Source organism: Aphelocoma coerulescens, chromosome 3 (genome assembly GCF_041296385.1).
Source record: "Aphelocoma coerulescens isolate FSJ_1873_10779 chromosome 3, UR_Acoe_1.0, whole genome shotgun sequence".
In the NCBI taxonomy this organism is placed as follows: Eukaryota; Metazoa; Chordata; class Aves; order Passeriformes; family Corvidae; genus Aphelocoma; species Aphelocoma coerulescens.
In genome coordinates this window covers 98,322,327-98,337,889 of record NC_091016.1, presented here as the reverse complement: position 1 = coordinate 98,337,889, position 15,563 = coordinate 98,322,327, and the positions used below count along the sequence as shown (strand labels likewise).

The 15,563-nt window shown below is 36.1% G+C and overlaps 1 protein-coding gene across 1 annotated transcript in view; it reads right to left on the bottom strand.

Annotated features, from left to right (window-relative positions):
- Positions 1–15,563, bottom strand: part of EYS (eyes shut homolog) — a 750,542-nt gene that overhangs the window by 185,685 nt on the left and 549,294 nt on the right. The window contains exon 36 of the mRNA XM_069011357.1: positions 11,294–11,523. Coding sequence (XP_068867458.1) covers positions 11,294–11,523 — 230 coding nt within the window. The remainder of the gene's footprint in view (positions 1–11,293; positions 11,524–15,563) is intronic.

Sequence of the window (15,563 nt, the reverse complement as noted above, 5' to 3'; positions counted from 1 at the left end):
AACAAACAACAAAGGATGGCAGGAAAAGATACAAAACTATTATGAAGTTGAAATGTAGAGATTTTTGTGTTTTATACACATATTTACAAAAGCATATAAATAGTTTATTGCTATTTGGGAGAACAAAGCCATAAAATAAATAAGGATATAATACAGTATTATGTGGTCTGTAACATAACATTAAGGAAGAAAAGGAGAAACAGCTTTGTTCAGGGTCAGTGAGAACTGACATTTCTGGTTTTAACAGTCTAGCTTTAATGACATTTCACAGTATTGTCATAGTTGCTTTTGGCATTTTTCTCCCTCAGTTTTTGTTTTTTAATAGGCAGACATTAATTATAGTTTTTTTTAGAGGCTCATGAATCAAATGTTTAGAGGAAAGACACTTTTTTTTAGGGAAGCACCTTTTAAGCAGAAAATGAAAATAGCCATGCTATGAGCAAAAAATTGTGGCATAGATAAATGAAGATCTTGCCAGAACTTATAAAAACCCTAATGTCATGCAGAGTGACTAAGCCTTATTGATTATTACAAGTAAGCATCATCACTACTCATAGAGTCCTGTATGTTTTTGGCAAGTTGTTCATGTGAAAAATAAGCTACAGCAATATAATAGCATAATAATCTACTGGATTGATTGATACTAATTAATCTACTGCTTCTGAAACTGTAACAATGCAGCAGGATTTCAAAGTGCTACTACTGGAGCCAGGAGAAAGAATGAAGAATGTTGCGGTTCTGGAAATGCAGCAAACGTGATGTATTTTCACAGGTACCAGAAAATGCAAACAGATGCAGGGGTTGGTGGTAAAATTCCATTTGAAACCTCATTTTAGCAACAACAAAGTAGCATTCCCTGCACTGATACAGGATGATTAACACTGCAAGCTGAAAGAGTTTGTGCAAATGGAAAATATAAAACATTAATTTCCTTCCTTAGAGAGTTCTGAATTTTTACGAGCTTTCCTTTGTCCAAGAATTTTTTCTTTATCCTTTTAAGAGAACTTCAGCTGGATTAAGTATAATGCTGCTGACTATTTCTTTTTATAACTGCTCATTTTATTTAGCTTTTCTAGATTCGTATTTAAAAAATATTTTCATTGTTCGGCTGCCCTATCACACAACCTCACAAATCTGTCCTGCCTACTGTTAAGTAACACAGTAGTAATTCCTTTATCCTGTTCCCCCCTCCTTTTCTTAAATGTTATCAACATTTTAGCATATCTAGCTGGGACCAAAGGCTTAATAACCTTTTTAATGGACCTAAAATCCTAAACAAAGCAAAACAAACGAACAAACAAATTGGGGTGACCCTTGAAACAGACACATTTTGAGCCAATATTTTGGATCCAAATGTTCAGTTCTGACAGAATTTATTGTTACTGTTCCTTTTAAATCTTTTGCCTCCCCAGCATCTCTGGATAAATTTTAGACCCTGAAGCATCAGCAGCTGGATTATTCATGGGAACGTTCAGGCATTAAATCTGGGCTGACATTCTTTCCTTTATTCTCAATTGCACTCAGGTTCGTCTCCAGAAATGTCAAAAAATGGGAGATTGATTCTGATCGTCTAGAAATGAATTTCATATTCTCAATTCCTCTCTTGAGTCTCTCTGAATTCAACTTTAAAGAAGAAATTTATGCACCCTGCTGGATTTCAAAGAACAATGAGTGAAAGATCCCTTCACACTCAATTTTTTTAATGTGTGGAAGTTCTTGATTTTCTGTACCTTTTTTATGCATTAATATTTTTATGAGTGATTTAAAATGCTTTTATATCAAGAGCACAATTAATGTAATAGGAGTTTCTGTAAAACTCTTATATGAGGATCTCTGAACAGAGAGGGCTGTGTAGTGATTCTACACTAGCTCTTAGCTAGACACTTAAGGAAGTACACATGTATTTAGTAAGATACTTCCATCTTATGGGGTTTTTTTCCTATTAAAGCAAAAACTCCATAATTTAAACCCCAGACAAACCTGCAGTGCTAAGCCTTTTTAATTTTGCAACTGTGTTGCATAAAACCCAAAACCCAGTAGCACACTCCCTTTTATACGAGAAAATGCATGGGAAGACACAGGTGTACAACAGGAACTGGGCTTCTGCTGTCAAACTCTAAAAGAAACTTAAAAAGCTTGTGGCTGTACTTTACAACATCGTATATATTTTGCCCATATAAATCTTTGATTGATTTATGCTCTTCAATTTGCTGACATTCACCAGTTGCTGAAACCAATTGTACACAAGAATAAAAAGAAACAGCCATTCATTTATAATTATTTGCATAAGATAGTGTTAAGAATAATGCCATGTGTTGGAAAACAGCTTTGGAAGTCACATGAATCTATAGTTTTCCATTTTGGTTGGTAGAAGCTAAGCCTTGCCTTTTTTTTCCTAGGGTTTATCTTTTATATTTGCATATTTTCTATAGTATTCAATATGGAAATGTATTTTATTATTTAATTATAATACAGTAGTTTTGTTTTTGCCTTGTTTAGGGCTAAAGAATCCATTAAAGAAAATTCTTGATACTGGGAAATACAATTCATGCAGGAAAATTGTTTTCATTTATGGAATTCATTTTCTGAAGTACGAATCTGTCTGTTTGGACAATGTTGCTGTAACCACTGGGCTCTGCCTAGCAGGCTGCTGCTCCCTGAGAGCTCAGCGAGGGTTTCCTAGGGCCGTGTGATCAGTCGCATCCCGGAGTCCATTTGGGACAGCCCCGCGATCTGGCTCCAGCAGCCAGCAGTGTTACAATGCAGGGGTGGTAAAGAAGGTAGAGAAGGGTCTCTCATGAGGGTTTGAGATGACTTTAATCACATCTTGTCCCCACACTATTCAGAGGTAGAAAGACCACGGGGTCTGGCTGTGGGGTGGTTTTGTCAGGGGCCCAGGGGCGGTCCCTGGGCGAGGTTGGGGTACAGGAGCAAACAGGGAGAAACTGAGGGAGTGGCCAAGGCTAGGGCAGGGAACAGGGGGAACGTGTGAAATAGGAAAAGCAATGGATTAACAGATCCCCACATCAATTCTTTGCTCTGTTTCATGATGTATTCAGTATTTTCAGTAATTCAACTAAAACACAGGGAGACTCTACATGTTCACAAGCTTTTGAACCTCTCCGTGTTCTTCCATTTTGTTACATCCATTTTGAATTTAAGTAGATGAGTATATTGTGCTACTAGAAAATTCACCTTCTGAATACTAGATTTCTTGGGTAACTAAAATGCTAAATAGCTAAAATGTTTTTGTTGTATAATTACCTGCCTCTTTTATCATCACAAACTGTTATTACAAAAATATAAAGAAACTACAATGGTGGAAAGAAAAACTGGCTTTTTATATTACATAAAAGGAGTGACTTCCTCAGAGGGAGGTTGGAGGCTTGAGGAGACTTGCAACAGTAACTTCCTAACACCTATATCATAAATTTTCCTCCTCTTTAAACACCAGCAGTTTAGATTTTATATAAATGCAGGCACCAGTGTTCCATGAAGATGCATGTAAAGAAATGTGTTAGGCACTCTTAATTAGATATTACAGGGTTTCATGCTTAAGTCAGAAATTTATGCTTAGGCCAGGGAACAGCAAAGCCATTTTCTATGCAGCCACGTTATGTAAGTAGCCACCATCTTTCCAAAATGGCCACTGGCCTTGGGAGGTGACATGAAAGGATCTGCCAGGTGACATGGTCCTGAGCAGGACATTTTACTGAGGTCCCTAGAGAATCCTGATGTCCACTCTCTCAGCTAGCTGAAAGTTCCTGAGTGTGGTCTGGGAGCAGATGCAGAGCTGCCCACCTTGTATGCAGAAATGAAAAAAACCCCTCTGTTTTTAATCACAGCATTCTTGAAATCAAAATGTCAAGGCAGTAGAACGTACTGTTATCCTAACTCAGTAACACAGATGATTTCTAACTAACGACTAAATTGACTGTGCTATAAAAGCACACACAGTCTTCTATGTCTCTTTCTCACAGGTTACACAATAAAGCTCAAAAACATTATTTAATACCTCACCTGCTTTATTACATGGTATCTCCTGGGGAAGAACTCAAGTGAGTCAAGCTCAGAAAACAAGCATTGCCATACTGCCAGGGGAGACACATTTTTGCGGATGACTTGATTATCAGCAAGCTAGCACAACAGAACAAATGGCTGCAATTCAGGAGATACTGAAAGAAGATTTTTCCAGATAATGCCATAAATAGAGAAGTAAAGGAAGAAAAAAGTAAGTATTTGGCACTTATGCAACAATGATTACCTTCAAATGAAAAAGGACTCAAAGGACTGGGACATTAACAGCCTAATATGTTGCAAGCTTTAGAAAGAATCAACTTTATACTGACATTTACAAGTGGAAAATGAAAGGAAGAAAGCTTGTTCCCTGCAAATTGTAAACTCACCATTATTTAATTTTCTGCTATCTGTTTTTGCCCAGAATAGACTTTGTTATCAAACTGTTACAATTCTCCTAAGAGACAAGAAAACATTAAAGAAATAGTGATTCAAAAGCCAAATGCTAGAAATGGCAAAATTTCATAGGTCTGGTCCATTTGATGAGGAGATGAAGATTTTTCTACTGCTTGTATCAATTGTTTTTTCCAGAAATGCTCATTCATGCAAGTTCTTATAGCAAACTGCTACAGCTATATCAGTTTTAATAAAATCCAAATCAAAATAAACGACTTTAAACAACACTTAAAACCGATACTTCTTATTTTAAATGGCTCATGACTGGATGTGAATGGATGTGAACAAAGGACAGAAGATGTACTAGCAAACTGACGACTTCATAAAAATTGTCTATAATTATTAACTTTTTTCACTGCAATCTCACAAAGCAACTTATGCCCAACAGGCTCCATAATCTGTTTCACAGAACAGAATTGTGAAATATATATTACATCTCTGTTAAATAAGAGAAACCTATAGCTCTACAGTATAGCATAGAGTTCTATATTATATGCTATAGCAGTAGACCCTAGAGCTGTTCTGGAACTCATTGGTTGTGGGTAGATGGCAGCTGCAATCATAAATAACTCTACAGACACCAAGACAGCAGTTTTTAAGAGTTGGTTGGTGCTTTGAAGAGCTCTTTCCACATCTCAACAAACTCTCTTTCTCATTATCCTTTCTCTAGGTATAGTTAAGGTGCATCTTAAACCCCTATTTAATCACATATTTAGTCTTAACAGACATAGAAAACTGTCACATCCCTTTACAACTTTATTAAGTCCTCTGGAGGGATTTGAGATGTAGGCTGATTTTAAGTGATAAATTTACATGGATGACCAAACAAGTAACAGAACAGAGGCATCCTAATTCAGCATCTGACATAGTAGAATACCTGCATCCTGAACATAAATCACATGAATCACACAGATTCCTTACACTCTTAAAATTAAATACATGTAAAGCTTACATGCTTCACTGAATCTAGGACATAAGATCTAAATTAGATGAAAATGAAATATTAGGTTGAATGAAAGCTCGTACTGACACTTGTTTTTGAAATGGCAAAATTCTACAAAACTGTTCAGGAGAGCAGAAGAAGGATTAGTTTTGTTTCACATCTTCCTTGTGAACTCAGCTTCTTTTCCCTCCTGTTTTCCTGTTTTCCTTTGATTTCAAAAACACTTCAGCAAATTAACCCACATTAAAATAAAACTGATAGAACGAGATGCCATTGGATTGGAGATATTTTAGACATCTTGAAAAAGTCTCCATAATTTTGTGAACTAAGAAGGAAAAAAGCAAGGACCGTATGCTAAATCCAGGTGATTGTGTAGCTAATATGATTACTCACAGACACTGGGTATTGCGAGGTGTTAACAAGTTACATGTCACAAGGTTTGTCTTATCTGATATCAAAGTGCAAAATTATATCCACAAGTGAAAGTTCAGAGAAGAAAATAAATTTATATAACTCCCTTTTTCATTGCTCAGGCAAATAATATTTCTGTTGAATTTTATTGAATGGAATAACGTGTGGGAATGGCTAGCTATTTCCTATGAAAATTGCTATGATCTCTGATAGCGTATCAAATCCAGCATACAAACTTAACTTCTGGATAAATCCTTGATAGTTCTTAACTAGCCTACAGTGTTCTTAATTTTCAATCCCATCCCCTAAAACAAAAAATTAAGTCTGAAGGGAAAACTTCCTTCTTTTTTTCAAATCTAGCCCAAAAACTAGAGAATTCATTTGAAAGTTTTACATACACAAATACAAATTGTGGGACATCAATAGGTATCTCATTAGTCTAGACATAAGCTGTGGTTAATGACATCAAATTAATGACTGAGCTAATTTATAGCTATCTCTAAGCACATTATTTTTTTCCTGCTTGCAGAGTTCTACAAGGTATGAATCATTTTGAAGCAGGACAAATGAATGAAAGAACCCTTGAACCCTGGAAATCCAGAGGCTTTGGGGCAACCACATCCCATTTTTTCTTTCTGGGTACCTCAACCTGAAACTTGAATGTGGTGATGAAAGGGCAATTGTCCTTCCTCAACCTCTTTATATCATTTTCACTGGCTCACTTTTCTTTTTGATGGAAAATGTCACAGACTTGTTTTAAATCATACATACACAGTATAAATGTTATTAAGCAGATAAATAGTTCTACTGGAGACATGAAATTGTTCTAAATATGGTTGAAATAACAGAAATTGGACCAACTACATTTCTTTTCAAAGCCAAATACATAAAGACATAAACCCCCCAGACTTGTCTGAGATGAATGATGGTAGTCAATGACGCAAGTTAGAAATGTTAAGTTGGGCACAATGTCTAGAAAAGTGTCTAAAAAAGAAACTTCCAATGTTCAGGGTGATATTATCAAGTATTCCTCAACAAATCAGGAATTCAACAAGTGTATCCTGGGGAACAAATGTAGCAAAGTCTTTAGTGTGACTGTTCCAACCTAAATGCCTGCAACAGCTTTCCATTTTACTGCTATTTTTGCAGCTTTGTCAAAGGAGTTGACCTTTAAGTAACATATAGAATATACACAGGCAACATATCAAATTAAACAGATTTCCTGGTTTTAACACATGACATTTAAATACTCTTTTTATTGAACAATTTATAAAATTTTTACGGAATACTAAAAATTTAGAGACTTTAAAAATGTTAATCTTATAATTAACAGTCAAGGACATACTCTCTTCGCACATGCAAGACACTGATATTCCAAACCTATCGCTGTGAACTTTCCAGTGATACACCACCATCTGCTTTCATGCTAAAGCAGAACCATTGTGGTTTTTTCCACTCATGCAGACAACACAGCTTAGCTAATAAAGAAAGAATGTTACATTTCATGTGAAAGTGAAAAAGCTTATTTATACAGAAAGGTAAAAGAAAAATGGGTAGTACAGAGTACACTATCTTCATAGTATTCCCTATCTATAAAATCCTCCCTTTCTATTGTGTGAAAGCAGTCATGTAGCACTTACCACTGAGTAATGAAGATTAATTTTGTGTGACAAACAGATTTTCTATGATGCATTTTGATACAGTTTTTAAAATACATCTTGTACTAACCTCTAATTTCCAATTAACTTCGATAATTTTTAGTTTAAAAACAAAATGAAAAAGGGAAATACTGAAAGCAGTATTAAAGGGAACTGAGGCCTCAGATGGTTGCCCTTCCATGCTTTATACTAAATCCTTACTTTGGCACTTTGGTATATAACCAGTGTGGATAACTTCAGTTTGAATTTGGCTAACACATTGATTTGAATGCATACATTTCTATTTCCATAGAAAAATGAAGACAAACTTCCACTTTCCAAAACTGTCATTTAGAGATATTTCAGAGATATCTGTTTGGAGTAAGTACACTGTGTATTTAGATAAACTGGCTTGGTCTAATATAGCCGTTAGGACAATTGTGACTTGAATGTATTTGTTGTAAGGGCAGAACAACTGCTGGAGTTTACTAGTCAAGGAACAATTGAATAAAAACATGAAATTGCATTTAATAACACTCATCAAGTTAAAACACATAACTGATAATGACATCCGTTGCTTTCACTCTAGAAGGTGTTCTTACACTGTAACAAAAATAGTTGTTACTAATAAACAGCGTATCTTACTGTAGCTATTAAATTAGCAAATACACCCATTCTGGTGAAGCCAAGATATCCACAGAGGGTTTGTATGTAAGACCCTGTGCACCCCAGGTGGACTGTTAATATGCCAAGTAAGTGTACAATGAGTTTCTCACAGAAATTTAGTTAATAGTAGGTATAAGGCAGATCACAAAGATGATTAATGAAAATATATTGCTGAAATGCACAGGTTTGCAGAATAGCATGTCTAAAACAGATCACAGCTACCTTTAAGGAGTAAAGAGAAAATTTCCTTGACTGGAGCACAATTTCTGTACTGCATGCATGATAATTTACTTTCTCCATTGGAAGGTCTATAGTAAATAATTATAACATTATTGCAAATGCTCCTATGTCCTGTAATTATAAGGTCTCTCTTGATTTCTTGAAGAACTGGTCTTTGAATATCAAAGGTTTATAATGATTTATAAAAAGGCAATTTCTGGTTTCATTAGACTAAGTTATCAATCTCATTGAAAATTTAGGATTAAATAAAATCACACTATGCTGCAGTTACTTTTCAGCCACTAAATACAGGATACATCAAGTCTTTTTCTGATCTATATAAAGATGCAATGTGACAGCATGAGCTCTGGGATGTAGCTGCCCCAGTGAGCTTCCAGCTGATGAGCGTGTCAGATACTGCAGCCCTGGCTGACCCAGGAGCACTAGCAAAAAGGAGAAGGCCGTTCCCTGTATTGAACCCTGTATTGGAGTTTTAGAGGGTAAAAGCAGAGCTCTGTGAAAAGAGAACTTATTTCATCTTCTCCACACAAGAAGAAAAAGAAAAGAAATGTTATTCTTCCAGTGCTAGAACTATTAGACATCCTATGTGAAAATACATCATGTAAGCTGCAGGAAAGTAAAAGGCATCTCTTCCACTCTTAGGAAAAAAAAATAGGTATCTCATGGAAACTGGGTGTTTGACCATTAAAAGGATGATATGATTATTCAGCTGAGGTTATGTTCTCCAAAGGAGCTACTTGTTTCCAGGTTTCTTTAAAGCTTCTATTCTGTTTTATTGAATGGAATGGTTACTCGTGTGTCTCATGTAGGGAGCTTCAGTCCTAACCATGGTTACAACTGCAACTTAGTGCAAGAGTCCCCTGCTTTTAATTTGCTCTTTGGATAGTCATAATTCAGTCATATTTTCACACCTGAGTTTTGAAACAAGATCACAGAAAGAAAGAGAAAGAGAAAGAGAAAGAGAGAAAGAGAAAGAGAAAGAGAAAGAGAGAAAGAGAAAGAGAAAGAGAAAGAGAAAGAGAAAGAGAAAGAGAAAGAGAAAGAGAGAAAGAGAAAGGGACCCCTTCATTTACACAACTGAGATAAACTTCCTTGGAAGACAAATCTCCTTGGAAGTGTAGCTGGAGGTCAACTCATTCCACTCTATGAACTCTGCTGGCCTGCACTGGTTAAGCTTCAAAGGAGAAAATGGCTTAGAATGCTGTATTTTTGAATGAGCAACATAAAAATAGCTTTTCCAGTCAATGAAACAGAAGGTACTTCCCCCAAAGTCTGTGGCATGTGGAAGTAAGTACTCAGCCCAGACAATATCATTTAAACACAGATTGTGTCAGTTATCATTAAAAACACCAAACCATAGAAGACCCTTAGAGACCAACAGATCAGCTGGAAGGTCAGAAGAAAGCAGCAGACACTGGTGGAAGGAACCAGAGGAGTCTCACAGAGTGGTTGTGCACACATGCTGAAAATGGCCTATTACCACAGGATGTCTGTCAAACTCCTGCTTAAACTGAACATTGCTTACTCCTGGCATAACCCTTGGAAAAAGCCAAAACCTGCTCTCATCCAAAATACCACAGATGATGCTGATAAAAAGGATGCCAACTGCATTTTTGGAACACAGAAGGAAATTCTGGCACATAAAATGCATGTAAATAAATAAAAAAAAACTTTATTGAAAAGTTGAAAATACTTCATTGAAGCACTAACTAAATCTTTTATGCTTTATGGAATCACCTTTTTTTAGTTTTCTTATATTATGCTTGCAGTTTCCAGCTGCAGTGTATCGTAAGCAAGTGCAAAGACTATGCCCAGATACTGAATATGTAGAAAATACTCATGGGATTCTATCTTAACATTGAAAATTTTCAAATATATGATTTATTATAAACTTGAGAAAGGCTACATGGTAAAATATTCTCTGATGTGTAAGCAACACATGACAATTTTTTTTTTTTGAGCTGACAGTCTGATTGTTTTCACATATAGTGAGTGCAATGACATTTTTAGGCAGTAATACAAGGTGATGCTAGCTCACATACACTGGCAGTCTGGCAAGGGCATTTTTAACTGTATTTACTTTTACTTCATACCATGGGAAGTTCATTAGGAGGATGATACTGTTATATAACAACAATCTAGAAAATTTTTTTGTTCTTCTCCTGTACGCCAGTAATGCCCTTTAGTGCTACGAGAATTATCTACTGCAATTCATAACTCACGGTACCTTAAAAGTTAAAACAGTTTTTGAAGCCAGCTATGAAATTTATTCTAAAAAAAGAACTTTCTGAAAAGCAATAATGAAAAGCAATTATAATTACAAAACAGAAATATTGATCAGTTTGTCTTATAGCCTTGACTCACATTACAAAGAAACCACAATTACTAAAATAATTTTTTTTATTGAAATTCTAATTAAAATATGTTCATTTGATTGATCTATGCTTTATGAGCAACAGTAGTAGAAGTATAAATGAGCTACAGAGTAAAAAAAAAAGCCTTTTTCAACAAAGTATCAGACACAGTGATGAAAAAAACCCACTCCGTAGAAATGTAAAACATAATCTTTTGAGGAAATCTTCTCCTTATTTTCATAAGTTAACTTTCTTCTGTCCCAGAAATAACACACTGAAAACCATAAATTAAAACTGTGCACAACAATTTTGCACAAATAGCAGAATGTTTCTTTTAATTAACTCAAATCTGCAACTCTTAGGAGTGTGCCTGAATGATAATCACCTAAATTACACTGCAAACAAGTATTATTCCAATTGCCTCAGTGAATTTGCTCCTCAGTTACCAACAGTAACTGGGATGAAAAGCAGAGAAATATGACAATCAATACTTCTTCCCCTTTTTCACCTCCAAAGCAGAATAAGACTTGCATTTCATAACTAATAGGGAAAAAATTAAATGCAATTACCTTTTTCACAGAACCGACCAGTGAAATGCAGTGGGCAGTCACACTGGAACGAGGTGGCTCCGGTAGGCAGAGAGAGAGGATGACATGTCCCTCCATTATGGCACAGTCCTTCCTGGCATACAGATGGTAACTCAGGGGAAATCTGAGAGGGTACACCAGGGTCAGGCAAGTGAGGCACATCAGAAGAAACCACAGGGAATGCTGTTGACAGATGTGTGGGTACAGAGATTCTGAAAGGAGAGAGACAACATATCAAAGCAAAAAAACCCATGAGATATAATTTTGTTACTGCACTTAAGTTTCAATTGGTATTAATTTGTTTTTTTGTTAATAGAAATTCAGGCTAAACCTAAAAAAATGTGAATACATAAAGATTTCTCAGATCAAGTCCCCATCCAGAAATCTAGCAAAAACACAGTGAAGGTATTTTTTCCTGGGAGGGAGCAAGAAATAGCCTTCATGCAGGTAGCATGGTTTGCACATGCTGTGATTATTCATTTTTGGTGGATGTCAACAACGGTTGATAAATAAACACAGACTTCACTTATTAAATATCTTATTGCTTGAAGTTACCAAAATTTGTTAGGCAGTTCTAGAAGAGAAGACTTCCATTCAAGTAGATCAATCATGCACAGCAGAAGGGAAGAAGTTGAAGTACAGAAACAGTATCTTTTAATTCACAGAAATGCTGGGGAGAAGGGGGAAAGGTGAAGAAAAAGAGAGACTTTTTTGGTTTAATACCACCTGTTTGTCAACCTGTTTATTACTCTTTTTTGTTTCTACCAGAGAGCCAAACTTGTGACTCACTAAAACTGTGCAAATGTAAGGCTTCCAATTTACCAAGCACAACAACTTATGTGTGTGACACAAGTTACTATGGTGAGGGCAAAGAAAAAGGAATCAAGAGTCCCAAGAAGATTCATGACTATTTAATAAGCATTATCACTTAAAAAATAAGTTCTCACTGAATTTTACATAAGAAATATACATTTTTCTTTCATTTTCTGAAGTTCAAGAGATTCTATTTTTTTCCCAGACAGCAATTTCTAATTCTGAATTCTAATTTGGAAACTATAACCTAATAAAATATCTTACTATTTATACCTCCTTGGTAATTTAAATCTTTGTGAATATTTCTCGTTTTAATGCTGTTCCAAAAAAAAGAAAAAAAATTGGAAGGCTGGAACACCTCTCCTACAAATACGGGTTGAGAGACTTGGGACTGTTTGGCCTGGAGAAGAGAAGGCTTTGGGGAGATCTAATTACAGCCTTCAAGTACCTGAAGGAGTCTACTGGAAAGCTGGAGAGGGACTTTCTGTGAGAGCATGTAGTGATAGGACAAGGAATGATGGCTTTAAGCTGAAGGAGGGTAAGTTTAGGGTAGATATTAGGGAAAAATTCTTTACTGTGAGGGTGGTTAGGCACTGGAACAGGTTGCCCAGAGAAGTTGTGGATGCACCATCACTGGAAGTGTTCAAGGCCAGGTTGGATGGGGCTCTGAGCAAGCTGGTCAAATGAAAGGTGTCTCAGCCCACAGCAGTGAGGTTGGAATTAGATAATCTTTAAGATCCCTTTTAACCCAAATCTATGATTCTATAAAATGGAGATGAGGTTGAACTGAAATGTCATTAACATTTTGGGCAAAACAGAGTATAGAAATTAATTGCTTAATACAATGGTTTATAGGCACCACAGTTAGCAAAAGACAGTATTTTTTGGCAATGTGTTAAATATCAATAGTCAAATTCATACTTATTTTGGTGAAAATGGTGGCATAAAGCTGATTTATTAAAAAAAAAAATAAAAAGACCCTATATTGTCCCCTGCTGTGTCCTTCCCTTTCTCTTTGTCACCCACTCTTGTATCAGCTAAAACTTCTGCTTCACCATATTTTAGAGTTGGGAGTACGCCTTAAAAGGAAGCATTTGAAAGTGATGATGCACCAGTAGATTGCAACTGCAGAAACAAGATAGATGGGGACGCATTCAGAGTGACATTGCATTCACCACTCCATGCATCTGTCTAGCTTCTTCTTAAGTCTAGCTTCCAAATTGTTTACATATCCCATTTACTTGAAAACTGATTTTAATAATTTTTTTTTTTGAATCTGTATTTTAGAAAGTACTAAAAAACTTCATAATGTTCTGAAAAAACCCCCACCCAACATAACACATCCAAGGTAAGTAAGTTGTCTCTTAATGTCACTCTTAAATACTCAGCTCTCTAAATTATCAATACAGCAAAAAAAGGATACATACCCAGAGGCAGTTAGGAAGAAAAAGGAGGTGGACAGAGGAAGGAGACAAATAATTCAGGGCAAAGTAAATCTCTAAGGGGACTCAAAGAAAGCCACAGTAACTGAGAAAGGAGTGGAGCCTGGGAAAGAACAAAAGGGACACAGGGCTTGTGTGACAGTAAAGAGGATATGTGCAGAGCCATAATAGTAAGGAAAACATTAGAATGGGATACTTATGCAGGGATGCAGACTGCATCCAAAACACAAAATAGCCAAAAATACACATACTGTGGTGCTTAGCAATGAGGATTTCAGGGCAGTTAAAAGCTATCTACTTTATATGAGAGAAAAGCATCCCAAAAAAATGGCAGTCATCAAGACGGCTGTAAGTAAATCCTTAAAATATTTTTGAGGCTGAGGACTTGCTGATAAAAGACCTGAAACTTTAAGAAAATAAGTGACTTACTGCTTATTTCCATTTAGATGAATAGAATAACAACATTTCCTTTTATATAAATACAATGAAAGCAATGTAATTGCTGGATTTATAACAATAGTTTTCTCCTAAGGGAAATAACTAACATGAACTTCATGTAGGGTATTCCATTCAGAGCAGCATTAAGGGTACACTAACGTGTTATCTTCCACCAGGCTAGCACAACAAATTAAAAATGCTTAGTCACCTGCTGGGATTACCTTTGATTAAAACTAAATAAACCAAAAAATCTTGATTTTGTCCCCAAGCACAACCTAAATGTTGTAGAAACTCTGAACTAATAGTAGGTTTACGGAAAGATTTAGACATTTACAGAAGAAATTTATTGGAAGAAATTACTGGTATTTGTTGAGTTTTTTTGTTACTCCTGAAAAAAAAAAAATACAACAAAAACTACTTAAAACCTGGGGAATAAACACGGTATAAACTAAGCTCTTACTACTAGCTATTAGAGAGACCATTTTTCTAATGACAGATAATACTATCTGACCACTGCAAAACTTACTCCTCTGAAAGTGGTCAGAGCTAGTGTCAGGCGTAAAATGCTGAACAAGAGGGAGAGCTGTCTGACTGGCAGGTGCATTCTTGTCTCCACTGAAAGCACTGATTTCCAGCTGTGGAAGTTTCACATCCCCTTTCTGATGGGAAGCTACTATTTTTCTCTAAAATAGAATCACAGCAGTGTGCTTTAAATGAAATTTTATGAGCTCAAGTAATGCAGCCTTGCTTCATTTTTTGGTTGACATTCTAATCTGCAGAGAAGAAAGAAAGAAAAGCTCTTTGCTAGGCTGATTTCTTCCCGGTTCATTTGCTAATTTTTCACAGGATGTCAGCCTTTGCAGTGTTGTTCTGGATGTTTTGCTTCTAGATGGTGCCTGACTGTGTTCGTGCCAGCACTGCTTCCAGGCACCCCGCAGCTCCCTGCCTTACCACAAAAGCAGAGGAGTTTGCTGGGTCTGGTTAGTGGGGCAAACATCTGCAGCTGCGCTCACAAGCCGTTCAAGCTGCTGCTGTGAATAAGCAATGACCTCGGCTCAGTGAGTTTTAACTGAAGCATTATTTGAATAAAGAGCTGGGAAGCATTTAAAGTAAAATAGTAATTGAGGTGTTAAAAGTTTTGACAAAGTGTAACAAAAACATATCAAGCAAAACTTGATTCACTGTTACTGCACAACAAGGCCACAATTTTATATTTGTTTTTTTTTCTTTTCAATTTCCCAGCCTGTCACCACCTCTCAGGTCCATAATGCACGTGAAGATCTTCTAACTTGCTGCAAGCACCAACACATTGTTTTTAATCTTAAAATGAGCTCAAAAAGCTGAGTTTTAAAGGCCTGCAAGCTAATGTTTCATAGCTGAGTGCATGTAAGCTTGAAATGCTTGTCTAAACACATAGACGTTAGTGCAATTTGAAGCCTTGTTTATTTTATATTACATTGTTGCCACTCAGGGGGATGTATGATGAACTGAATGGCAGGAATATAGTACTTAGTGGTCATGTTCAATGTTATGTTATTAAACCAAGAACACACATACCC